This window comes from Pongo abelii, chromosome X (assembly GCF_028885655.2).
Source record: "Pongo abelii isolate AG06213 chromosome X, NHGRI_mPonAbe1-v2.0_pri, whole genome shotgun sequence".
Lineage (NCBI taxonomy): Eukaryota > Metazoa > Chordata > Mammalia > Primates > Hominidae > Pongo > Pongo abelii.
The window spans coordinates 29,853,576-29,880,337 of NC_072008.2; the positions used below are offsets into that span (position 1 = coordinate 29,853,576).

Genomic DNA, 26,762 nt, shown 5'->3' on the forward strand with positions numbered 1-26,762 from the left:
GGCTGAGTAGGTATTTCATTATATATATATATATATATATATATATATTTATACACCACATTTTCTTTATCCACTCATTGGTTGATAGGTATGTAGGCTGGTTCCATATTTTTGCAGTTGTGAATTGTGTCATAAGCTAAATGTTTTGAAATACATTGGAATTATTTCTGAAGTTCCGGAATGGCTTTGCTATTCTACATTAGGTGGTTTATTGAATATTTTTAGAGAAGAACTTCTTGATTTTCAGTTGTTTGTGTGGGGAGAAGAGATGGTGGTGGTGGTGGTGGTGATTCTTCATGTGGGGATTTGGAAGACGAAAGAGTAGGTTACTCATTCTTTATATGGATTTTCACCAGTCCTTCTCATTTTGGCCTTGCATCTCTTCCCCGTACCCTATCATACCTGATCTTTCTGGGTACTAAGCCTGTACAAGGTTTCTAAACCCTTCATGGCTTCCTTCATGGCTGTGGTCCACTCTATGACAGCCCAGGCCGCAGTCTCCACCACTATGTATCAACAGCTCCATGTTAACAATAGCTTTCTGTCTACCAGAAAATTGAACTTTCCTGACCATTTCTGTTTGAAATATAGGTAATAAAACCACTTTTAATATGTGGTTATCATAGGGCAGAATTTTTCAACCTCGGAATTATTGAGCACTATTAACATCTAGGGTCAGATAATTCTTGCGTTTGTCTTTCCTGTGCATTGTAAGATCTTTAGCAGCGTCCATTGTCAAGTAACACCCCCTACCAATTGTGACAATCTCAGTTGAGAACCACTGTCATAAAACCATGCCAATGAGTAATCATGCAGGACTGTGTATCACGAACAGAATACCAAGAAATGTAAATATCTTCTGCAGAAGCACAAGTATATATAAACCAACTCAATATAATCTGGAAGGTCATTAAATTACATTATACTATACTTTAGAAATAGAATGTCTTTTTGTGATATCCTGAGATAAGCAGATAATTTAAAATGCTCTGACTTTCACAGTAACATTGTGCCTTTTTCGTGTTCCAAAATTTTCTTTTGATAAGCATTTCTAAATAACTTGGGATTTATCCTTTTTCATTTCCGAAGGCCTTTTATCTGCTAATAGAAAGAAGAAAAAAGATATGCTATGATCATTTTGCATACTTCCTCATTGCTAGAGATGCTTTCCCTCACAGGATACATAATTTCTTGGAATAGACTATTGTTCCTAGAAGATAATTAGTGACTGGTTTTTTTTTTGTTTTGTTTTTTGCCTGTCAATAGAAGTGAAAACAGTAGTTGGCATGCTCACCTACTTGATTATAGCTATTACATCAATCAGCATCCTTTTCCTATGCTTCATCATCATTTATCTCAATAATTATATATCGTTTCATTTTTCTCACCATTTTTTCTTTAGCCTTAACTACACACAAATTTATTTAAAATGGCTGAAATTAGTCATGCAATCAGCTGGAATTCATCCTCACAACATTTATGCAAAATCTACTGCAGTAATTGTTTTAAAAGTGAAATTTAAAAATATTGAACCACCTTTATTTATTCTACATCTAGTCGTACTCTCTTTTGTTTACCCTCCATGTTTTTCTCCACTCGTTTGGTCAGAATCAGGGTTTAGTGGGTGATTAAATGTGTTCTGGGATCTGCCGTGAGTCTTGGTGCATCAAACAGGGCTGAAGACAATGAAAGCTGTGGCATAAAGGACAAATGTAGGAGGTGAAAAACGAATAGAGACCCTGAACCTTAACATTATCTCCATGTTGACCACGGTTTCCTTTGGTATTCTTGAGTAATTCTATGATGAAAATAATGAATAGAGTATTTTCATTGTTTCTTTTACCTTGGAGGTTTATCAAGATATTGGATAGCAACTAAATGTAAATTCCGTAACTCATGTGTTAGGACAGTACTTCATAATACCTATTTTTTAATGAGAAAAAACTAAATTAATCATGATTATATCCAATTTGCCAATTAAATATGTTCCACACATCAGTGAACTAAGGAAGTACTGGAGAATTGTTCTTAGTAACTTGGATAAGCAGGACCCTGATTGTATTAGTCAAAAAATAAATTTGAGTGTATACTTTTTATTGATGTGTCATAGTTATACACATTTTGGGGTGTATGTGATATTTTGATGAATGTAGACAATGTGTAATGATCAAATCAGGGTAATGGGGATAGCCCTCATCTCAAATATTTACTAATTCTTTATGTTGGTGGGAACATTACAATTCTTCTCTTCTAGCTATTATGATATATGCAATAAAATATTCCTAATTATAGTTTTCCTGCTGTACAATAGAGTACTAGAATTTATTCCTTCTACCAAACTATATTTTTGTACAGGTTAATCAACTTCTCTTCATCACCCCCTCCCCAGCCTCTCAAAACAACCATTCTGTTCTCTACCTTCATAAGATTCACTTGTTTTGCTCTCACACATGAGTGAGAAAATGTGATATTTTTCTTTCTGTGCCTGGCTTATTTTGCGTAATATAATGACTTTCCATCTATCTTGCTGCAAATGACAGAATTTCATACTATTTTATTGCTGAATAATATTCCATTGTGTACATATGCCACATTTTCTTTCTGTTATTTTGAGGAAACTCCATAGAGTTTTCCACAATGGCTGTACTACTTTACATTTCCACCAACAGTGTACAGGCATTCACTTTTCTCTGCAGCCTCTCCAACATTTGTTATTTTTTGTCTTTTTGATAATAAATAGCATTTCTAGCTGGGCTGAAATTTCTCTTCGTGGTTTTTGTTTGTGTTTTTGGTTTTGGTTTTTTTTTTTTTTGAGACGGAGTTTTGCTCTTGTTGCCCAGGCTAGAGTGCAATGGCGCGATCTCAGCTCACTGCAACCTCCGCCTTCCGGGTTCAAGCGATTCTCCTGCCTCAGCCTCCCAAGTAGCTGGTATTACAGCTATTTGTGGTTTTAATTTGCATTTCTCTGATGAAGATTTTTGCTATTGAGTTGTTTGAGCTCTTTATATAGTCTACTTACTAATCCCGTGTGTATTAGTTCATTCCTGCATTCATATAAGGAACTAACTGAGACTAGGTAATTTATGAAGAAAAGAGGTTTAGTTGACTCACGGTTCTGCAGGCTGTGCAGGAAGCATGGCTGGGGAGGCCTCAGGAAATTTAGAATCAGGCAGAAGGTGAAGAAGAAGCAGGCACATCTTCGTATGGCAGAGCAGGAGAGAGACAGCGAAGGGGGAAGTGCTACACACTTTTAAACAACCAGATCTCCTGCGAACTCACTCACTGTCATGAGAACAGCAAGAGGGAAGTCTGCCCCCATGATCCAGTCACCTCCCACAAGGCCCCTCCTCCAACATTGACGATTACAATTCAACATGAGACTTGGATGGGGATGCAGAGCCAAACCATATCACCTTGTCAGACAGATCATTTGCAGATAATTTCTTCCATTTTGTAGGTTGTCTCTTCACTTTGTTAACTGTTTCCTTTGCTGTGCAAAAGCTTGGTAGCCTAATGTAATCTCAATTATCTGTTTTTGCTTTGGTTGCCTGTGCTTTTGAGGTCTTAACCAAAAAATCTTTGCCCAGACCAATGTCCCCTAGCATATCCCCGATGTTTTTGTCTAGTAGTTTTATACTTTCAAGTCTTATATTTAAGTCTTTAATCCATTTTGAGTTTATTTTTGTCTATGGTAAAAGATGGGTATCTATTTTTCTGAATATGAATATCCATGTTTCCCACACCATTTATTAAAGAGACTATCCTTTCCCCAATGTATGTTCCTGGTGCCTTTGTAAAAAAATGAGTTGGCTGTAAGTGCATGGGTTTGCTTCTGGGCTCTCTATTCTGTTCCATTGGTGTATGTGTTTGTTTTTGTGCCAGTACCATTCTGTATTGGTTACTATTGCTTTGTAGTACAATTTGAACTCAAGTAGTGTGATGCCTCCAACTTTGTTCTTTCTGATTAGGATTGCTTTGGCTCCTTGGGCTCTATTTCGTTCCATATGAATTTTAGGATTTTTTTTTTTCTACTTCTGTGAAAAATGACATTAGTACTTTCATAGGGATTGCAACGAATCTGTCATTTGCTTTGGGCAGTATGGTCATTTTAATGATATTAATTCTTCCAATGTATAATATGAGTGTGGGATGTCTTTTCATTTGTTTACATCTTCTTCAACTTTCTTCATCAGTGTTTTATAGTTTTCCTTGTAGAGATCTTTCATCTCCTGGGTTAAACTTATTCATAGGTATTCTATTTTTTGTGCTATTGTAAAGGGGATTTCTTTCTGAGCTAGTTAATTATTTGTGTATAGAAATGCTACTAATTTTTGTATGTTGATTATTATCCTGCAACTTCACTGAATTCATTTATCAAATCTAAGAGTTTTTTGGTGGAGTTTTTAGATTTTTCTATGTATAAGATCATGTCATCAGCAAGTAAGGATAATTTGACTTCTTTCTTTCCAATTTGAATGCCATTTATTTCTGTCTGTTGCCTAATTGTTCTTACAAAGACTTCCAGTACTATGGTGAATGCAAGTGGTAAAAATGGACATCTTTGTCTTGTTCCAGACCTGAGTGGAAAGGCTTGCGATGTTTCCCTATTCAGTAAGTGAAGGATAGTAGAGATTAGCCAGAGTATATCTCATAATAAATGACTATGACATTAGCCTAAAATATGAAACTTTCCAAGACCACTTCCCTTTGTGGGAATCACAAGGAGATGAGTCATCAGTCAATGTCTTACATTTTTGAAATATAAATCAACATTGAATAGTAAAATTAGCCTGTGTGGATAAAAAGAGGTGACTAAACTGATTTATAAAAACTTGTCTCTGGATAATTAATCCACCCTAAACTTGCTTCTCTTATGTTGTCTCCGCATATGGTTAAATGGCACCACCATTCATGTATTTGCTCAAGCTCATAACTAGGGATCATCCCCTTTAACTCGTGGACATTCATTTATAATTCACATCTAGTCAATCAGTAAATTTTGTTAGTTCTACCTACCAAATAGATACCTAAGGGAAAAAAATTCTACCACTTACAGCACCAACACTGTGCTGTCGCCTTTCAGTGGACTGCCTCAACATCTTCCTCCCTGCCTTCCTGCCTCCACTCTGCCTCTCCGCCTCCACACCACTTCATTCTCCCAGACTTGAACACCAAAATGCCAGAGTGATACCTCTGGTACAAATGCTAATTGGGGCTCTCTTATTTTTAAAACTCTCCAAAGCATTCCTATTATGCTTAAAATAAAACCCAAGTCCTTAACATGTTCTATAAGGCCCTTCCTGCACTGGCCAGTGGCTATCTCTGAATTCATTGTCACTCTTTTTTTACATCGTTATAGATACAATGGCGTTCTTTGCCCTCTCTTAAGCATGCCAAGTATACTCCATCTCAGCACCTTTGAACTTGCTCTTCCCTCTGCCTGGCATAAACATCCTCCAGGTATTGATATGACTCACTTCCTTCCTTCTCACAGATACGTTTCAAATGATCATCAGAGCAAGCTTTCCTGACAGTGTTTTCTAAAATAGCACTTACATTAGTCTCTATCTCTTTAGCTGCTTTAATTTTCATAGTGCTTATAATCACCTGGCATTATATTGTGTGTATATCAATTTATATGATTACTTTGCATCTCCTTCTCTGGAATGCAGGCTTCATGAAAGCAGAAATGTTGTCTGTCTTGTTCACTATTATAGCCCCTAGTACCTGGTAGAGAGGAAACACTTTAAAAATATTTTTTGAATGAATAAATGAATATTTTTATAGTTTAGTTACAAACCACACTTATCAAATTAAATGAACAAAATACTAAGTATCAAAGCTAGCCAAATGAATTCCTTGGCTTTCCTAAATACATGTATTTTGATAGATATATTATGAGTTACTTCCTTGGAAGTACTTGTTCTGTCTCCTTGGCATGACTCTTAAGTCAAAGTTACCTTGTATATGTTGTTAGTTTAGTCATCAACTGATTTCCCCGCACCTTTCTGTTCAGTTACTTAGTCACTCCTCACACTTTGAGGCTCCTGAGGCTCCATGACTCCGTGGTTAGTCACCAGAATTATTTGCAACAGAAAGGAGAAATGTTGCCAACCCCAAAGCATTAGAGATAAGTGAAAAATAGAGCACCCCTTTCACCCCAAGTGGATTCACCTAGTAAATGTTGATGTTTTCTTCTGTCCATTTCCTTCTTCTGCAAGGACCATGAGATTGTGTTTACATTCTACGGCTCTTACAAGATGTATGCTCCAATATTAGAAACTAATGTTTAAACATTCCAAGCCAAAGAAAGCAAAACTGAAATTCCACTCTTGAGTCATTCAGAGGTTGAAGCATTATGGGTGATCCAAGTTCCCCTGACTATCTGTGAACACAGGCAGTTGTTTGTCAATTCTTTTAAGTTAAAAAAAATGCACAAACAACCTATTGTAAAATGGAGTGAGTCAGTGCAATTGCACAAAGCATGTTTTATTGTCAGCTGTATAAACCTGTGAATATTTTTCGTGACCAGTTTTAGTTGGTGGATTTAAATGAGGTCACCAAAAAGTTATCTCTGAGTATAGCACTCGCCACAGTGCATCGTAAATATGCTCTCATCTATGAACATCCTTATGAATGACTCTATGTCTTACTCATTCTTTTATCTCTAATTTAGTACTGACTATTTTAGGTCCTTCATAAATGCTTTTGAAATTGGATTATGGAGCTATTTATAATTATCTAGATTATAAGCTCTTTCAGGACTAAATGCTATGTTTTGTTTACATTTGATCCCCTTATAATCCTGTACCTTGCCTTGCATATTTAAAAGTCTTTAGAATATTTTTGTTGAATTGATTTGTTAAGTATGGATCAATCCCCCTGCTATGGAAACTAATGTGGAAAGTGTTAATGATTCTTACATCAGGGTCTAAACCCCTTTTGATCCTTTGGTTGGACATCCAGTTCATTATTTCACAAATAGTAATATTTTTCTTGTCAGGCTATATGGGCTGCTAAATGCTATTATCCCAAACTTCGATGGATATAATTAGAACAGATTTATTTTCCATCTACTATATGCAGGAACTTAATCTGTTTTCCTATTAAATCCTCACGACAGTTCATGCAGGAAGAGTATTTATGTCACATTCTCCATATAAAAAGACTGAGAGTAAGAGATGTTAAGTAATTTATCCAACTTGCCAAACAAATAAGGCAGAATCAGGAACTGTTAGATCTGTTTCCTTGAACACTAACTGTGTGAAATCTTTCCTACTCTACCACAATGCTTCTAAGAAACAAAGTGGGCCGGGCGCGGTGGCTCACGCCTGTAATCCCAGCACTTTGGGAGGCCGAGGCGGGCGGATCACGAGGTCAGGAGATAGAGACCAGCCTGACTAACGCGGTGAAACCCCGTCTCTACTAAAAATACAAAAAATTAGCCGGGCGTGGTGACGGGCGCCTGTAGTCCCAGCTACTCGGGAGGCTGAGGCAGGAGAATGGCGTGAACCCGGGAGGCGGAGCTTGCAGCGAGCGGAGATCACGCCACTGCACTCCAGCCTGGGCAACAGAGCGAGACTCCATCTCAAAAAAAAAAAAAAAAAAAAAAAAAAAAGTGAAGGGAACTAGTTAAAATACATTATGAAAATTATATATGACTTTGAAAGAAACATTTTATGGTAGGATAAGTATAGATATCCAAAATGTATCAAATATTCTCAATAGTATTTGAGGGATTAGTATGTGAAGGATTAAAATTAAATTTTAAAGGGGTGATTGTTCAACAGAGAAAGGTACATGTATTATAGACACCTCACATTTCTCTCCACGTTAAGACCTTTAAAAAGACTCAAGAATCTTGGCCTCTTTACCCTGGTGTTGTCATATTTGTTTTAGGAAGATAGTGTTTTACTTTTTACCGTTCCATAGCTCAAGTGTAAAAGGGATGGGGAAAAGAGGGAGAGGCTGTATCCCTTTATGAGTACTCAGGAAAACTTAATATAGATAGGGAATCAGTCCCGTACACATCTTCATGTATTCTGACTCCTAGATGTTTCTCTAACTGGTAGCTAGTAAGAAAAATTAGTGTCCTTAAAATGTTCCTTCTCTTATGCAGAAGTTTTGTCGACTGAGACATTAATAACTCTGTAAGAGAGGTCTGTTATTATTGTAAATGACTATAAAGCTTTACCGTTGTTAATAGGATGTTCTGAAGAATAAAATGAGGTCTTGGAAATACTTTTGTTAGTGAATACAAAGCTATGTTTAATGCAAAATTAGTGAGAGAAAAATCTCTACTATAATTGCTGTGACAAAATATGATTAGGATTTAAAATTACCCTGTGCTTCATATCATTAATGTTACACTTTGTTTAGTTTTCAAAGTGATTTCCATTTGTGAGTGAGTGTGCATATGTGTGTATAGGTGTTTTCAAGGAAGAGAGAAATGCCTCCATAACACAAGTTGTTTTGTTAACTGTAAAAAGCCAGTTGGCTTAGTCATGGTCTAATGCTAAGAATGTGTCTTTTAAAATTGTAATTTGTTTGAATTTCCTTCTAGTTTCACCTTTGCCAATGCAGAAAATAAAGAGAGTTTTTGTGGTTGTGTGTATGTTCATCCTGATTGGTCATTACCATAGCTGCATTTGTTTTCCAGTTCTGTCTTCTGTCAATTTAATCCAACTAATATTTATCAAATACCATAATGTTCCAGAAACATTCAAATAATGGAAAATTCAGCTCATATTCTTCCTTTGTGACAGCAAAATTGGTCACCCTCAAGTGACTGTAGGACCGAGCTACATCTTAGCTTTAGCAATCACCTCCTTTTCACAGTCATTTTGCCAGTGTGTCAAATCAGTGGCTCAGCTGTCGTGGTCTCTGGAAGTTTCCCTTCATTTCTATCAAAGACAGGCAAATCACATGAGAAATGTATCCAACTGATACCCATCATAATACCAAAACATGACACTTACAGATGATGACAGATTGCACGGCAAGAGCTCTCTGCTCCAGGTTATGATTATTTAGTTGCATGTTTCCACTCTTCTAACAGATTGCACACACCTTGAGGGGAGACTGCACAGACTCATGCAATATTTGCTTGACAGAATTTTCCAAGGAGCACATAACAAAGAATGGGGAGGAAAAGATCTAGGAAGGATTCTAGTTTGAATTTGCTCTGTTATTTTTGGCAAGCCTTTTGATCTTTTTGTACCTCAGATCCTTGATCTCTAAAATAATAGAGTCGAATCAGTCCAGTTTTTTAAAAAAAGTTATTAATATTTTTTATTAAATTAAAATTTATTTTTAAATTTTTATTAAAATTTTTTAACTACAAAGCACTGTAAGGTATAAGGACAGAAACCAAAGATATTCCAAACCCTCTATCATAATATCTGGCACATTATTATGTATAATATATATCAATTGAATTGAATTGGATTTGTTTGGTCAACATCTTGGGTGAAATACTGATGTATAAGGTAAAATAAAAGCAGAGCTAATTTTGTCAAAGAGGAGTGGGTGGCACAACAAGGCAGGGAACTGAGCCCAGTGGGTACCCCCAAACTCCACCTACTCAGAGGGGCATGGTGAAAATCATACCATGTTAGAGAACACAGTTTCCAAATCAAAGAACTTAATAAGCATATAATTCTTCCTGGCTTCAACGTTCTATAATTCCATGACTGAGCTTTAAAGAATTCCTTTACTAACATCTAGTTTGCCACATGAAAGTAATATGAAAGATGTTAAGGATGTTGTAACATTATGCCATCAAGTGGGTGATGGGTTATGATGGAGAACCACAAAACCGTTCTGTATTTCTGAACAAACGTACTGCATACGGGTTTTATTATCTTTCTCTATAGATCTTTATTTTTTGCCTTACTGCAAACTGATGTGGTATGCGTTTGAACAGGGAACAGTTCTCTCAGGTGCTTTCTGTAAAAAACTGTCAAGTTGTCTACTTGTAACTACATAATCACAAGATTATATAAACTGACATAATTTACTGAATACAACACTTATTTAGATACCATAGTTGCTTTTGAAATTCACTGAAACCATTTGATAACCGGAGTCTAAGAAATGTAGATTTCCAGCCTATTAATGGCAAACTATTTTGCCAATATTTAGTGAATAAGCTGATTATTTAGGCAGCAGAAAAATAAAATCCATTAAGATCACTTTAGGCAGCAAATAAGAGTATTAAAGATTAATCAGAGTGATGTCATATCTCTGAGAAGAATTTCAAAGCGATTGATCTCATCCTATTACCCAAACTTTCCTTTGCCCTTTATTTCTGTCCTCTTGTTAAATAGTAATAAAGATGAATGGATAATTATTCCATTAGCTATGAACAAAAGCTGTCAATCATATATGAGGTTGTTCTTCCAGACTAAGACTCAAAACTCATTCCTTTTATTCTCTGACTTGGGGTATGTCATTCCTTTGTACTTAATGTGTTTTACTTTAAAAAGAAGAGGAGGCAAGCTGCTAAAGCTTGAATTCTTGAACCCTCTGGTGATAAGTATATGTGGCCAACTCCTGGCAATTCTGCCTAGATTAGCCTTCCAGTTATCATCCAAGCTGGCATGTCCTCTTGGCAAGGAAGAAAGCAAGCCATCAAAGCAAAAACATTTAGTTTAGCAATCCTTAATTGATAATTTATATACTTGATACAGAGTAGAAATTTCAGTGATAGATTTCAAGGGACCTAGGCAATTCGATGAGAGAGGGCAGGGCGGAGTGAGGAGGCTAAATGAAGGAGAACTGACTGAAGTCCAGATATAGTCTAGTTTGGCTAGGAGTGAAGTATGCAGTGGAAAACCTATCTATCTTCAAGATTTCTAATGGCAAACTCTTAGATTTGTGGGCTGATAATTGAAGTTGACGAGAGCACAGAGCAGAAATGTGTAGAAGCTTAAAATCGAAGAGAGTATATCATGCAAATTAGCAATAAACACTATAAAATGTAGTGGATAATAGAAAGAGTTTAGACTAAATGGAAAATATCATTTAAAATATTCCGTTGGTGTGGGTGTGCATGCTTGTACTAATTTAATGCCACATCTACCTCACTTAGATTATGTATGTAGGAAATACTTAATGTAATAACTAAATGGCAGGTTTTGAAATGATGTGATCTAGGATATGGAAACTAGGAATGGAATTAAGAATAATGAGACAACTTTATGCCAAAAAAAAATCATTGTAATACATGCCACATATATCATGTGTAGCTTTAATTAACACAGAAAAAAATGTAGGACATCCCATTAAAAGTAAAACAAAGAACAAATTGAAAATGCTTTCTGAAACACAGTTGTATGTTCACAAGGACTGACCAATCCTGATGGTCTAATTCATTAGTGTCATGTGACTGTCAATCTGGAAGTGTTATATTTTACTCATGTACAATCTAATAGCTTTTCAGCTTGCCTGAGAGTGTTATCTGCAGTATGTTCATCGTTACTTGGTAGAGCACTTTAACTCTACATTGAAAATGAAAAATATTTGGGAAAATAGACTGTATTCTATCTTTTAGTTTTATGCAGCATAACTGTAAGTCTCTGTATTATTATTGTCGTTGTTTTTCAGCCCCTCTGACTGATAAGCCACCCAAGCTTTTGTATCCTGTGGAAAGTAAACTGACAATTCAGGAGACCCAGCTGGGTGAGTAATTCCTTAATTCTAGTTAATATGCTGTTCTCATTACACTGTGACAGTTAATAAGCCTAGATTGTAACCCAATGTAATACTCGCAGCTAAATCCATTTGTACTCATAGGGAACAGAATTAGAAAATGCTAGCATACCTAGCCATTTCATTCCTTACAGTGCGTGCCTTAGGACCCAGTTGGACATATGGATGTAAAACCTCACATGCTATTTAGATGGTTATTGGAAAATGAGATAGGCTGATGATTTTAGTGACGGTATTACAGTGCTATCTTACAAGCTTTGAATTGGTTTTCAAACAGGCACTATGGAACAATTTGATTTATAATTTCTATTAATAGGTTAAGATGCGATTTCTGAAATTTAGGGGAAAGGGTTCAAATTTATTAAAATAAATGTCACCATTATGGTTAAAAAACATTTTAAGTGTAATCAAATATAATATAAATTTTGCTGGTTATATTTTGGATAATGTATTAATAAAATATGACCAAGTGACTTTTGGTTAAGGGACTAGCAGATTTGGGACATAAGGCTATAGACAAAATATGTTTTGAAAAAATATACAATTATATACAAATCAGAATTCTGACTTATCTTAGAGGTTCATCTAGAAATTTTGAGTTTGATTTAGCTATATTCAGTTATGCTAAATTATGAAAAATTTCCCTCTTAATTATAAATATATACATGGCAATTCTGTTATATTCTCTTAGGTCTTATTTTATTTGAAATGTCGTATGCATGCATATGCCATAGACTTCGGCAGAAAAGTTTTTGTTTGTAGTGGTGCATTGTAAAAGGTTATCAAAAATATAAATTTAAATGAATATCCATGTTTGTTAAGGAATTTCTTCTTAGATTAATCATACAAGAGTGAAAATGCATTTACTGTGTATAACTAAAAAGAATCAGTATACCATCCCTTAAGTTATTAATGTTATTCTTATTCCTGGAGTGAGAATTTGCATCAAAATTGTAAAATCTTCATTTTCCAAATGAAGATTACAGATGTGATAATCTTTACTAATAACATACCCAAAGTTATAGTACACAAAGATATGATGATGGTTTTAGCACCTATAAAAATTATTGTGGTCAATGGCTTTCTAGCGCTTGAGATGCTTGTATTTGCTAGCTTTAAAGCATGAACATACAGGATTTATACAAGTCAGGATGTTAATATCTTTGTTTGATTCAAGCCTTTTGAATTAATGTCATATAAATGCAAGTAGTATTATAATTGCTGTTATTTTGAGATGGAAGGTTACAAATAGCATTAAAACAATGCCACACATGAAGCAAATAGGTGCACTCAAATTTTATCATGCACTTTATGCATGCCATGGCATCCTTAATTACACTAGAACTTATTGCTACATTATGAATACATTTTTATTTATAAATTCTCATAAGTAGCCATGCTTATACTGATCTTTCAATAATTCATAGGAAGATGTATTTCTAAGGAGTTATATAGAACTATAAACATTTTGGGCCAAGAAGGAAGGGTTTTATGGTACCAGTTACTATAATGAACACAGTAAAAATAAAATTAATTGTATGCCTTTGCTTGACAATATAATGAAAAGAATTTTATGGTTGATTGTTGCCCATTGGGTTTCCTTTTATTGTCCTTGAATTTGTAATAAGTCAGATTGTTCTCTACCTCTTACTACACTGTTTTACAAAATAGAATAATTGGTAAAGCTGTATTTAAAGCTTTACCTTCTCTTGAACAAAGTCACAAAGACTAACCATAGGAAATTAAAAATATGGAAATCTCTTATGCAAATTGGAAGTGAGTATACATTCATTTGAAGAAATATGGGCATGTCTGTTACTAAAATGCTTCAAAAAATGCTCTTAAATCCTTTCTTGTCACTCAAAAAGGAGCATGAGGTCTCTTTAACCACTGACTAAACTGGTGGATTATTTTAAGCAACTTTTATTTTGTTGTGTTTTATGATTTTGGTTCATAGTATACAGATAAATCATTTACTAGTTAGAGAAATTCAACCTTAATCTTTGGATTTGTGAGCAACAGTTGATTTGAAGTAACTACCTTAATAGTATTGTTGCTACTTTGCTAGCATTGCTAGTAAGTAGGTGAATCAAAAAGGGTAAGTGAAAATAGGAAAGAATATTAAAGACAAAAAAGGCTTAAGATGAGGTGTCTAAAATATACATTTTTTTCCAAAATATGTATTTTGACTTTTCATTTTCTTAAGGATTTAATTTTTGCCCTTTCCATATTTGACAAAGCTACCTATTCGACAGGTTCAAATGCTGAGAGATTTTGTCACCAAAATCTGATATAAATCCTAAGAGGGACTGAGTGAAGAGTCACGGGTTGGGAGTAAAGAGGGTGGCCTGCGCCCGTGATGGGGAACTTATAACCTACTCTGTTGAAAACCTTCAACAGAATTTTACTGTCCAAGTATTCAGAGGTTTGCCTCCACTTGTTCCCAAATTGAGAGCTGACCTCAGAGGATAACCAAACTCTTGTAAGAATTACATTATAAGAAAAATCATCAGGAATTACGCAAAGCTAAGCTTGTACATGTCTGGTGACCTAACTTGAGCATCCTAGTTAAGTTACACACATATCTAATCAACCCTAGTAACTGTGTGTCCATAGATTCTCTAGTTTGCTCACAAATATATGTAATTCATTAATAATGAACTTTGATATAATCATGAAGTGCATGGATTTGCTCTTCATCTTCAAATTCATTTTCTCTGCCGTTTGCTAGCCGTGCCTACCTTTCCCATTTTCTATATTTCTGTATTTTCTTGTGTCCTGTTCTTCTAATTCCTCCATCTTTTCAAACTGGAAAGGGTTTGATAGTGGTCATTTAAATTCTTTTATTGTAGAAAGAAAGCAAAAAGCACTAAAAGCAAAGTACTTAGGAAAAAATCATATAATGGAAACTAAATTCATATAAAATATGTAAATTGTCGGCTTTGAATTTGAATCAATACGTGGTCACAACCTGGCATTTCCATTTTAAGTGGCAACTGTATGTTATTTCTAAATGTAAAAAAAAAGAACATTGTCCATTTACATAACTTTCAGGCATCAGCAAATATATGAATAGCACTTTTTTGGGCAAAAGGCCCAGAAATTTCACTGTACAGTTCTGAAAGTCAATCTGGGAGGTGAGCCTGAGTATTTTTTCAGGCTACTATAGTCAAGAGAATCAAAAGATGGACACAATTGTCTTGCTAAACCTGAGCCCTGAGGATGTCATTCAGAGATGTGGCCTGCCTGTTATGGCCAGGAGCCCACTTTCAGAACCTTCCAGGACAGAGAGCATATTCTATCGCTACCAGACTTTCAAAGAGTAGAAATCCACCCTACCCTTGACTTAATGGTACAAATTATATTTTACAACTCAGAATTCACTGAAAATTATCATTAATTACTTATCTAGATATGTGTATCACTTTGTTTAAATGTCACTGTTGGCTTTAAAATAATTATTAAAGGTTAATGGTAGAAATTTTGGGGAAATAGAGAAAAGAATCTTTTTCTTACACTCTACATTATAAATACACTCTGCTCCTATTAAATATTCTCACAAAATATCCTTTTAATGGCCGATGTGAATGTCATATAATTTCATATATATTGCTGGAAATTTGAATTCTTCACATTTTTGTTATTATAAATAATGTGATGGTCTTTACCTATACATTTTCCCTCTGACTTTATAGTTATCTCAACAGAACAAGTTCCTAAAAGTAAAAATACTGGATAAAAAGAAATAATTTTGTTAAAGGTTCTTAGTACATATTTTCAGAATTCTCACCAGAGAAGTTGTATAAACTCCCACCAGAAGTATGTAATAAGTATAAATACTACTTAATCTTTAATAAAATTAATAAAAGAATATAACTTTATAACATAAAACTCTTAAAGATCTCTTTTCTTTGATATTAAAATCACTTCTCTCTCCTGTCTTTTACTTCTTTTTCTCTCTTCACTCATTAAGTACAAGTGGCTGCTCTTTGAGTTTATCCATATTTGAAAGATCTAGCCCATTTAGGTAAATGTCTACCCTTGAGAAAATATACAAACCGAATCGAATGTCTATAATCTCTATCCATTTTCTTCTCTTGCTCATCCTAATGCTCAGCTAGGACCCTCCTCCAGATTCTATGTTTCTTAATAAAGTACCCAGTAATTTTGTGATGTACTCTGGGCACATGGAATGTCAATAAATACTAATTGACAATAAGTTGTTCACAGCACAAAGGACACACACCTCTAAATTTTCTGCAAGAGAATATAATGTGTAGACTGAACCGTGTAAGCTGTCCAACCGTGCTCTTATTTTTCTTTACTAATTTATTCTCGTTGTTAAGCTTGTTAAAAAGCAAGCACTTTTTGTATCTGAGTGGGTAATAAGGTTTCACCAGATGTTCACATCAGGAGGAAAATGGTTGAGGACATAAAGAAACTTCACATTTTTAAACATAGACCTTAGTAAAAGGATACACATTTTATCCAATATATGCAGTTTATCCAGTTTAACTATAGGCTACTTAAAATAAAATGTCACACTAGAAATTAATTAGCACTCCTTGCTTGGCTTGTTCCACCATACTGTAGTTGCAGAATTTTAGATTTGGAATAGACCAAAGGAAAATGTCCATACATTTTATTATAGATCATAATTGACCGCATCTTTTCTGAATAGTTACTACTCTGTATTAGTAAACTTGGGAAATCTTTTTGTTTCCTCTCTAGGGTGAGAAAATACTTAATATAAATATCCTAGAAACAACATTATTTAGGTGTTGAATTTGATACCGAATTCTGAAAGTGTCATGTAATACTGTTGATTCTAAAAATTATTGTTTTGCTGAGTTGTACAAATGATGTAAATATGACACCTCCCAGAGATAGGAAAGTCAGTATCGGCAAGATTTTCTCATCTACATTTACGCTACTGGTTGTCATAAGCAAATGTAAGGCCATTGATTTGATTTTACTGGATCGTAGAGCATATACAAGACATATTTTCACCAACAAACTCAAATTAAAAAACCATGAAACTTCCCTTTCTACTAGGAGAAAAACAATAATATCCCAAATCCAAGCTTTTTATGGAAAATGTGGTTCTTTTTAAAGATTATTTGACATACCAATCAGCATATTTCTAGTGCCCGAAATAAACCCGTTAGACATAAATTAAAGCTTTTGGACAAATAGACATCATAATTAAACCATGGAAAGATAAATACAGACTGGTATTATAATTATTTAAACTATGGCATTCAATTCTACTCAATCCAAATTTATCATCCCAAGGTAAATGAAAGTGGTAACTCTTAACAGCTCTCTTAGTCTATCTTACTTTTGCAACCAAAAAGCACCCTAAAAATTGTGACTGACCTAAAAAGGAATACTTGTCATACCAGTCTTTCAGTTATTATCATATATCATTAAACAGATGATAAATCAATAAATGGAAACTAGTATTAGTATTTTGAGGTCATTGTATGACCTAACTTACATGATTCTCTCAGATTCTCAAATTCAGTCACTTTTTGGTGGCAGAGAGGAGAAATAGGTTTGGAAAAAAATACAACTTCGCATGATTGCTTTAAAAACTGCTATCTAAGTGGAAGTCGAAATTCCTTTTTAAGTGGTCAGGGCCAGTCACGGTCGCTCACTCCTGGTATCCCAGCACTTTGGGAGGCTGAGGCAGGCAAATCCCTTGAGCTCAGGAGTTTGAGATCAGCCTGCTCAATATAGTGAGACCTCATCTCTACAAATATACAAAAATTAGCTTGGTGTGTTGGCACGCGCCTGTAGTCCCAGGTACTTGGGAGGCTGAGGTAGGAGGATCACTTGGGCCGGGGTGATTGAAGCTGCAGTGAGCCATGATTGTGCCACTGCGCTCCAGCCTCGGTGACAGAGCGAGACCTTGTCTCCAAAAATAAAAAAAAGTTTTAAGTGGTCAAGCCCTAGTTCTAGGACAGGTTTGCAATCCCATAAAAAAGATGGACGTGAAGGTAAGAACAGTTCCTGTGGGCCAATGATATCCAAAAGTTTGGAAGTCAGTAAAAGCACTTTTTAAAAAAACTTTTATTTTAGGTTCAGGGGCACATTTGTAGGTTTGTTATATAAGTAAACTCGTGTCACAGGAGTTTGTTGTATAGATTGTTTTGTGACCCAGCTACTAGTACCCAATAGTTATTTTTTCTTCTCCTCTCTCTCCTCCCACCTTCCGCCCTCAGGTAGGCCCCAGTGTCTGTTGTTGTTCTCTTTGTGTCCATGTTCTCATCATTTAGTTCCCACTTAGAAGTGAGAACGTGCAGTATTTGGTTTTCTGTTCCTGCATTAGTTTGCTAAGGATAATGGACTCCAGCTCCATCCATGTTCCTGCAAAGGACATGATCTCATTCTTTTTATGGCTGCATAGCATTCTGTAGTGTATATGTACCACTTTTTAAAACGTCTAATCTGCTATTAATGGACATTTGGACTGATTCACAGTGCTGCAGTGAACATACGCATTCATGTGCCTTTATGATAGAAGGATTTATATTCCTTTGGGTATATATCCAGTAATGGGATTGCTGGGTCAAATGGTAGTTCTGTTTTTAGCTCTTTGGAAACAGACAACCTACAGAATGGGAGAAAGTATTTGCAAACTATGTATCTGACAAAGGTCTCATATCCAGCATCTATAAGGAATTTAAACAAATTTGCAATGAAGCACTTGTTAAAGTCTTTAAAAACTGGGACAGAGACAAGTGAGTTTTCTTGTTCACTTACTTTCCAAAAGGGCCAGAAGGGAAAGAAGAAGAAAGAAAAGGCCCAAGAAAGAGTGCTGTCACAGAGCAATGCAGAGAGTGCATTTAAGCTTCCAACTCCTGGTCTAGTCCCCACGCTGGACGCTGACACATATTATGCAGATTACTCTTTTGCTACAGCACTAAGAGTACTATTTTATTTGTTATCAGTCAGTTAAGAAGCTATATAGGTATAAATCTTTGCAATTCTAAACGAAGAACTTTAGGAGGTGGAGGGGGTCTGGAAGTTATCAGGTCAAACCTTTTTCTTTCTTTTTTTTTTTTTTTTTTTTTGAGACAGAGTCTTGCTCTGTCTGCCCAGGCTGGAGTGCAATGGCACCATCTCGGCTCGCTGCAGCCTCCGCCTCCTGGGTTCAAGGGATTCTCCTGCCTCAGCCTCCCGAGTAGCTGGGATTACAGGCATCCGCCACCATGCCCAGCTAAATTTTGTATTTTTAGTAGAGACGGGGTTTCACCATGTTGGCCAGGCTGGTCTTGAACTCCTGATCTCGTGATCTACCCGCCTTGGCCTCCCAAAGTGCTGGGATTACAGGCGTGAGCCACCGCGCCCGGTTAAACCTTTTTCATTTATTGATGAGAAAATGGAGACTCAAAATGGCTACATGTTTTTTACATAAAAAACTTACAAAAGCTTGTTATTGCCATTATCATCATCCTCGTGATCATCATATTATCATTTTTAGTGTTTTTGTTGTTATAATTAAGAGGCATTGTACAGTAGTGGCTCCCAGTTGAAGTCTCACACAGGCCTATGTGACAATTTAGCGCCACCATTTACTTCTAGTGTGACCTTGAACAACCAGCTTTCAGTTTCCTAATCAATAAAAAAGGTACCAAGATAGTACTGCCTCTATGGAGGTAATGCGAGTATTTGATCGGATAATTCATGTAAAAATTAATACATTACTTGGCATATATTAAGTAGTCAACACATGTTTGCTGTTAGTATTTGAGACATTTGAATGCTGTAAAAGAGTACTGTATATAGAAGATTCTTGAAATGCATTTTGAATGTCAATGCTTATTTGATCATGCTTATATTCTTACTACAGTATCATACTATGGCAGCAGATACAGGCTTCATTACAGGATAAGTAAGATTTTAGAAAATTTATTTCCATCTCCCCTTTAAGGATTCAATATGCATACTAAATTTTTGTAATTCAATGAAACTTTTTAATTATAGAAATTATTGATTTTAGATTACTTAATTCATCAAGTCTAGCCAAATGCATATGGTAAGTACATAGTTATAACAGAAGAAAATTATCTCTATTCTTATTTAAAGAAAATGATAATTTAAAGGACACTATGCCACATGAATTTATAAATGACCATCAAGACAAAAATAAGAGTAAAAAAATTTCTCTTTTGTAAACAGAGGAAATTCAGCTATAGTATTTTTAAAAACAAGAGACCTGGAAAATAATTTTACACCATTATGCCTGTCAAGTTCTTCGTGAAGGTTTTGACGATAGTCATATCATTTTATACAAAAAAATGCTGCTTTTCCCCTGACAAACACTGTTATCACAAAGCTTTCTAAGTCATTCTTAATGATTGAAGTTTACTAGCATATAAAAATACAGTGAGTATCCTATGTTAACAAGAACTACTCCTGAATTTGCAAAGTAAATGCCAGTTTATCAGAAATAAACCTATCAAAGAACATTATGTTGTAGAATATTGAAAGAGGTTTTAGAATAAGAGTATGCACTACATGACTGATGTCCATTAAAATAGAAACTATAAAAAAGACCCACATCATTTAAAGTTTGAATATAAAGAGATATGTTCATCCATAAATTTCCTCTCAAATTTTGGCTAAATAACTAAGGATTTCTAAATTATATGCAGACTCTTCATGAAAAATAACTAGTGCTTCAATAAGATTATGAAAACAGGTTACCAGTATTTTATGCTTTCATGTTAAAACACTTAGCATTCCTGTCAAACCTTACTTTACCAACTTAGTATATTCCCACAGATTTGTGGGTAAATTGAATCATCATCATTTCAGAGAAGTGTTCCCTTCATTTTTGATTGATTTTCAATTAGCAGTGGCTTAACATGTCAGGTTTAAGAGGCTCTGTCCCCCATTCTCTTTTAAGCAGCTAATGATCAATGAAAGATTTATATGCACAAAGGAAATATGCTATTTAAAGAAACTCTGTGGGGAATAATTTCATATAAGAACCCTTTTGTAATTGAATGATCACCCCCATAAGTTTTCCCTGTGGTAATGCAGATTTTTACATTTTCCTAAGATGAGGTTCATCGATATGAGACTGCAAGTCGCGTCTCTAACTGATCCAGAAAAAGGATCATCCACCCATTACCATGTGTGACTTTCTGTTGTTTATTAATGGAAACAGACGTCCTCATTGTGACTTTCTGCCTCCTCTGAGGAAATATTACATTTTACTCACCGGCTTCAGAATCAACAGTATTTGGTTTTAATCTAATTCTTTGGAAATATATTCTGTAGGGTAGAATAGTTAAGTAACCGGAATATCTCATGTCCAATTATGACAAAATAGTTTATTTTCACAAGGGATATGCTTTGAACGCCATCCTACTACCTTATCTGCCTTGGTTTTGTTGAAATATACCCTAATAGGACAACTGCCCATGGTGTCACTTGTTTTTCTATAACTGTGATGAGAGTTCTTATTTCCAGATTTAAAAGGAACATCTTGTATTTTGATTCTTCTAAAATTTGTGTGACTTTCATTTTATCATTCTGGCGGTCACTTCTTTTTATCTTGATGTATTCATATATGTTTAATAATTTCTTTTAAAAACAAAAGTATGTACAATGCCACTTGATTTGCAGCTTTATGAATGAAGCTATTACCAAAATGTACTTAAACATATGCTCCGAAACATGCCAGATATTTACATGAGTCCAATACATAGAGTGTCCATAAGGCTTTAAAACCTGAGCCCCATAGCAAAACTTCATGAAGAGGCTTCCTTCCAATTCACCACACACAAGTTCAACACTACTTTTTTTTTTTTTTTTTTTGAGAAGGAGTCTTGCTGTGTCGCCCAGGCTGGATGCAGTGGCGCGATCTTGGCTCACTGCAAGCTCCGCCTCCCGGGTTCACGCCATTCTCCTGCCTCAGCTTCCCGAGTAACTGGGACTACAGGTGCCCGCCACCACGCCTGGCTGATTTTTTTTTGTTTTTGTGTTTTTAGTAGACACGGGGTCCCACCATGTTAGCCAGGATGGTCTCGATCTCCTGACCTCGTGATCCACCCGCCTCTGCCTCCCACAGTCTTGGGATTACAGGCGTGAGCCACTGCGCCCGGCCAACACTACTTTTTTAGAAATGCCAAGGATTTTTATTTAATTTTGTAATGAAAATTTATAAAATCTCATTATAACATATACTAATTGAATTATGAAAGGAAAACAATCTTGATTTAAAAATTTTTGTTTTCCAAAATTCATCTGTTTTAAAATAAGTCTCGGCTTCATGGTCTTGTGAGAAGATACCTCCCACCGCTAGATCTGGTCTACAACAAGCATGACAGAAAGCCAGGAAGTTGCTTAAGAGTCCAAGAGAGTGAATAATTTTCTCTCCCTTTCACTTCTCCCCAGTGAGGCTACAGACTTTCTCACTCTCTGAGTTTTTGTTTCTAGTTTAGTAAAAGCAGAGTACCCACCTTGGACTTGCCTGTTGAAGAACTTTTATAGAATGGCGGCTTTTTGAGTAGGAAAGAAGCAAAGCAGAATGCGTTGCTTTTCTGGAAAAATAAAATTGAGTGCATCCTGTCACATCAAGCCATCACTAGAAATAGGATACTTACAATACGGCAGGTCCTGGGAAAATTTGAGATTATTACCACGAATATTCGGTAAGAAGCCATTACCATTATGTGAAATAGCTTAGGGAAAGTTCAGAAAACAAAATATTTTGTATTTTCTCTTCTTAAAAGAAAAAAATTTAATGTTTCCGATGAACATGTATTTCTGATGATGATCATGTCAATTATCTTGGCAACTTTAAGACTTCTTAATTAAATGGTTAAAAGTTGTTACTACTTTCTGTAAATGTACCTATTTTTGACTGAAATATTTGGGGTGCAATTAGACTAGTTTTATGCACTCTGCTTATTTTATAGCCTATTTATAAGTAGTATGAATATTTCTTTCAGAATTACATATCACATACAATATTGCTTAAAAGACTTAAACAAGATATTGTTCTTAGGCATAAATATAATTTGTTTTTTAAATCAGGTTCACCATATTCAACATAAATGTAATTTGTAATGATTATTATTTAAAAAACAAAAACCCTGTCTCTATTTGCCATAAATAATATGTTGTCACTCCAATGCTCTTTATTGGGACTTGCTACTAATTACAGAGTGAGAGTAAGGTTTTTATGTAATGGGAGCTCAATAAAATGAGTGAATCTTATATTAGATGAATACATGAGATTTCAGCTTCAGGAGAAATTATGTGTCACAGAGAACATCGGTGACTATTATGAAAGACATGTTCAGTCAAGAGGGAATCCTACTGTTGACTATCAACAGGGCAGAAAGTACTGGATTGTATTTTCTCTCAGTCACTATGTGCATGACCTAAAATAGAGAACTGAGGCAATATATACATAATTTAGAAGGGAAATAATCCAGAAATTTTATTTTTGTCTCAAATAGATGGCTCTTTCAAGCAAAGGTTAATTTGGGGATTTTTTTTGAGGGGTCAACTTCCTATGTCTAAGCAATTGAAACTTGAAGAATCACAGGATTTAATACTTCATAGTTAGAGCTCTGGTCATAAGTGACAAATCACTTAAAAGACAGGAGTGGTGCTGGCCTTAAGAAGGATTGGAATAATGCTCGACTGTTCTCTGTCTTTCTTCTCTACTCTTTCTGCATGTGATCATTTTGTATAGGGGTGGAGAGTGTATAGGTGAGGAGAGGAGGGCATACAGGGTGAAGGAATACTTCGCTTAGTTCTTCTAACCAGGCGGAAATGTGGGTTTGGAACTCTAGTGAGAACTTGAAGTTCCCTAAGGAGAAATCCTAATTGGTCTAGAATGAGATACAGATCTAAATTTTGGACAGATTACTATGGCATTAGAGGTGAGGGGCATTGGCTCAGTGGCTGTTGTGTGTCTCTCTCTCCTGTGATGAAGCCTGTATTTTTGTGTGAGTACGTAGATGTGGCAGTGGGTGGGTGGGTGGGGAGGCTGGTAATGGGGCTTTTAAGCAGACAAAGATAGGGGAAAAAGCAGTGGTTATTATGGAGTCTATCTTTTCATATTCCATATTCAATATTTGTTTAACATCCCTGGTTAATCCATCTCATTAATTTAGCTGTCATCTTTATTATGCCTCTTCATTCACTTAGTGAGGGTAGAATGACCCATCCTGATTGATGCATTTGCATGCAGTCTCTCTTGGGCTGAAAACTCTTCCATTCCTCTTCTCCCAACTAATACTGACATCCTTTCCTGTGTATCTGTAGCGCGTACGTCTCAACTCTAGATCTGCATTCATCTCTCTGCTGTCTCTAAGCCTGCATATATAGTATGTTCTCTTCCAGCCTTAAACCTAAACCAAATGGCAGATTCTTAGCTGTTAAAGACATTTTTAGGAAAAAATCAATATGCTTTGTAGAGCTAGAGAATGGATTATAAAATCAACTTCTCGTAATATGAATAAGTAAAGTGAGGCCAGATGTAATGCTATAAAGGAGAATGGAGACCATGCTGAAGTGGGGAAAACATTTTCTACTTATAAAATTTTAAATTTATTGTTAATATCATCTTGGCCAAATAAAACGTGTCTAGTGGGTAGTTTGAGTCCAGTGGCCTGAGTGTCTAATCTCTTGATTGGTAAATCGAGAGTTTATACTACGAAATACTGCTGCACTGTGGAGCCGGTAGGCTCTGGATTCAGAATGGCTGTCGCGAAATGTGAATCTGTTCCATCATGTTATAGATTGGAACATGATATAATATGATTTGTAACGTGTTTGGAGTAACTAATCAAATCTCTTACCCGAGAAGCAAGGAGTTTAGAGCAACACAGTTAATTATGAAAGGAGAATCTCCCCATCAGGTGATACAAAAATCATAGCGTTAGAATGAAACGGGCAAATTCTCCTTAGCAATCTGGCCCCACAAAAAAGTAGTTATGTCTATTTTGTTACTACAGACTTGTTAACAAAAGTAGAAATGTCTGTTGACTCTCCCAGCAGACATTTTCATTTACTCTTCTCTGCAAATTTCCACGGGATATATATTTGTTCCTAAGGTCCTTTACTCAAGGCTAGGCATTACCTAATTTACTTGTGAGCATGTGCCAAGAAAAGGATCAGTGATTATTCTTGCTTCATTATTTAAAGCCTACATATAGTGACTTTCATGAATGTAATGCAGTCATCATTCCTATGTATTGTCGTCAGAGTCGAGAGTTGGGACAACAGAGAGTAGAAATCCTATAACAGGCATTAGAATTTTTAGTAGATAATACCAAAAATTGAAGCAGAGTCAGTGTGTCAGACTCTAAGTTTGGCTTGGTAAAAAATCCTCTTTGTAAATTAAAAAAAAAAAATTACCAGACTGCCAGCTTAAAAATATTATGTGTTTCCAAATAGACGAGAAATGTTTGAGTTGAGAAATATTCCAATTACTCTGATTTGATCGTTACACATTATATGCATATATCAAAATATCACACATACCCCTATTAGTATGTACAATTATTGCATATTAATAAAAAGGAAAAACATTTGATGCAAATATAATTCTTGTATATGCGTGGTCTTCATTGATATTCTTTTAACCAACCTTACTGAGATATTTATATTCAGTAAACTATATCGTTTTCAGTGTAAAAATTTATATGTTATGTGTCTGCCTGTTATCTAGAAGATAAAGGCCACTTTCTTCACAGTCTGACCCCATTTTGTCTTTATAGTCTCATGCACTCTCCTCTTAAGCCCACACCACTGACCAGGCACCCTTGACCATACCGTGGACCTACATAACTCTATCATTTGCACATGCTATGCCCACCACCTGAAATTTCCTCTCCTTCCTTTTTCCCTTGTGCTTACCTACTCAAATTTTAAGACCCACCTCAATGTCACCCCAATGAACTCTTCCCCGACTCTACTCCCACTAGGCAGAATTAAATACCACCTCTCAATTGCTAGCAAATCTCTTTTTCACACCTTTATTAGAACATTTCTCTCATCATTTTTGTACATATTTTTGTGTGTCCATTTCTCTTGTTGCATTTGGGACTCTTAAAGCATGTACTATAATGTTTTCATCTTCACATCCCTGATATGTAGGACAGTATCTGATGCACAGAAATAAATAATTCATTTAGCATTCACTCAGGTTTAATACTCATAAATAAAAACCAACATACATATGTCACTCTTCTTTTAGTAGCTATATACTACAGAGTAATGGAGTAAACCACACTAAAACTGTTGACTTTGATTTAATTGCCTGGTGTGATTGAAGATTCCCCTTCATGGATGAGAGAGACAGATGGAGAAAGGCCTAGGAGTCTGGCTAGGGAAGCCTAGCAATAAATCAAATCCCTATTAGACAGAGGAGGAAAGATCAGATGGATACTGAAGGTCACAACAGAGCAGTAGGTTGAGTTTGGATAAATAAATAGAGGTTGAAAGAACAGTTATATATCATAGTTCAGCTAGAAGACTGGTCAAGGGTAGAGACTTTTCACTGGCGTCTTGAGTTTCAGGTAGATCTCTAAATTTAGTAAAGTAGACTCCACAATCTTAGGGCCCTGAATGAGAAATTGGTTCACTAGTTCCATTTATGAGTTTATTACTGGGCACAAGGTCTGGTCAAATCTACATAGGTGGCTAGGTAGGTAGGTAGGTAGGTAGGTGAATAGATAGATAGATAGCTTAACAAACAGATGACTGTCTACAAGGACTTTATGTTATAATCTCGGTTAACCTCTGGATGTTCCTTGTTCCCCAAGATGCCAAGACTTCCTGTCTTTCCTCATAGTTTCAGTCATGAATGTCAGCTCTCGTTCTAATGAGCTTTTTAATCAAACAGTCATGATCCAGTAGGCACAGCTTTCCTTGATTAGTGATCTTAATTTATCTTTGCTCTGAGAGTACCTTACATTTGCAAGACATTTAAGTATGTTGTGTCATTTCATCTTTTCAACAGCCTGTGATGTCTATTTTGCCTCCATTTTACAGATAGTGACCAAAGCTTATGT

General features: G+C 35.5%; 1 protein-coding gene across 1 annotated transcript in view; it reads left to right on the forward strand.

Annotated features, from left to right (window-relative positions):
* The window catches only part of IL1RAPL1 (interleukin 1 receptor accessory protein like 1), a 1,383,775-nt gene that overhangs the window by 1,077,816 nt on the left and 279,197 nt on the right, over positions 1 to 26,762 (forward strand). The window contains exon 6 of the mRNA XM_024240664.3: positions 11,608 to 11,682. Within this exon, the coding sequence (XP_024096432.1) occupies positions 11,608 to 11,682 (75 nt within the window). The remainder of the gene's footprint in view (positions 1 to 11,607; positions 11,683 to 26,762) is intronic.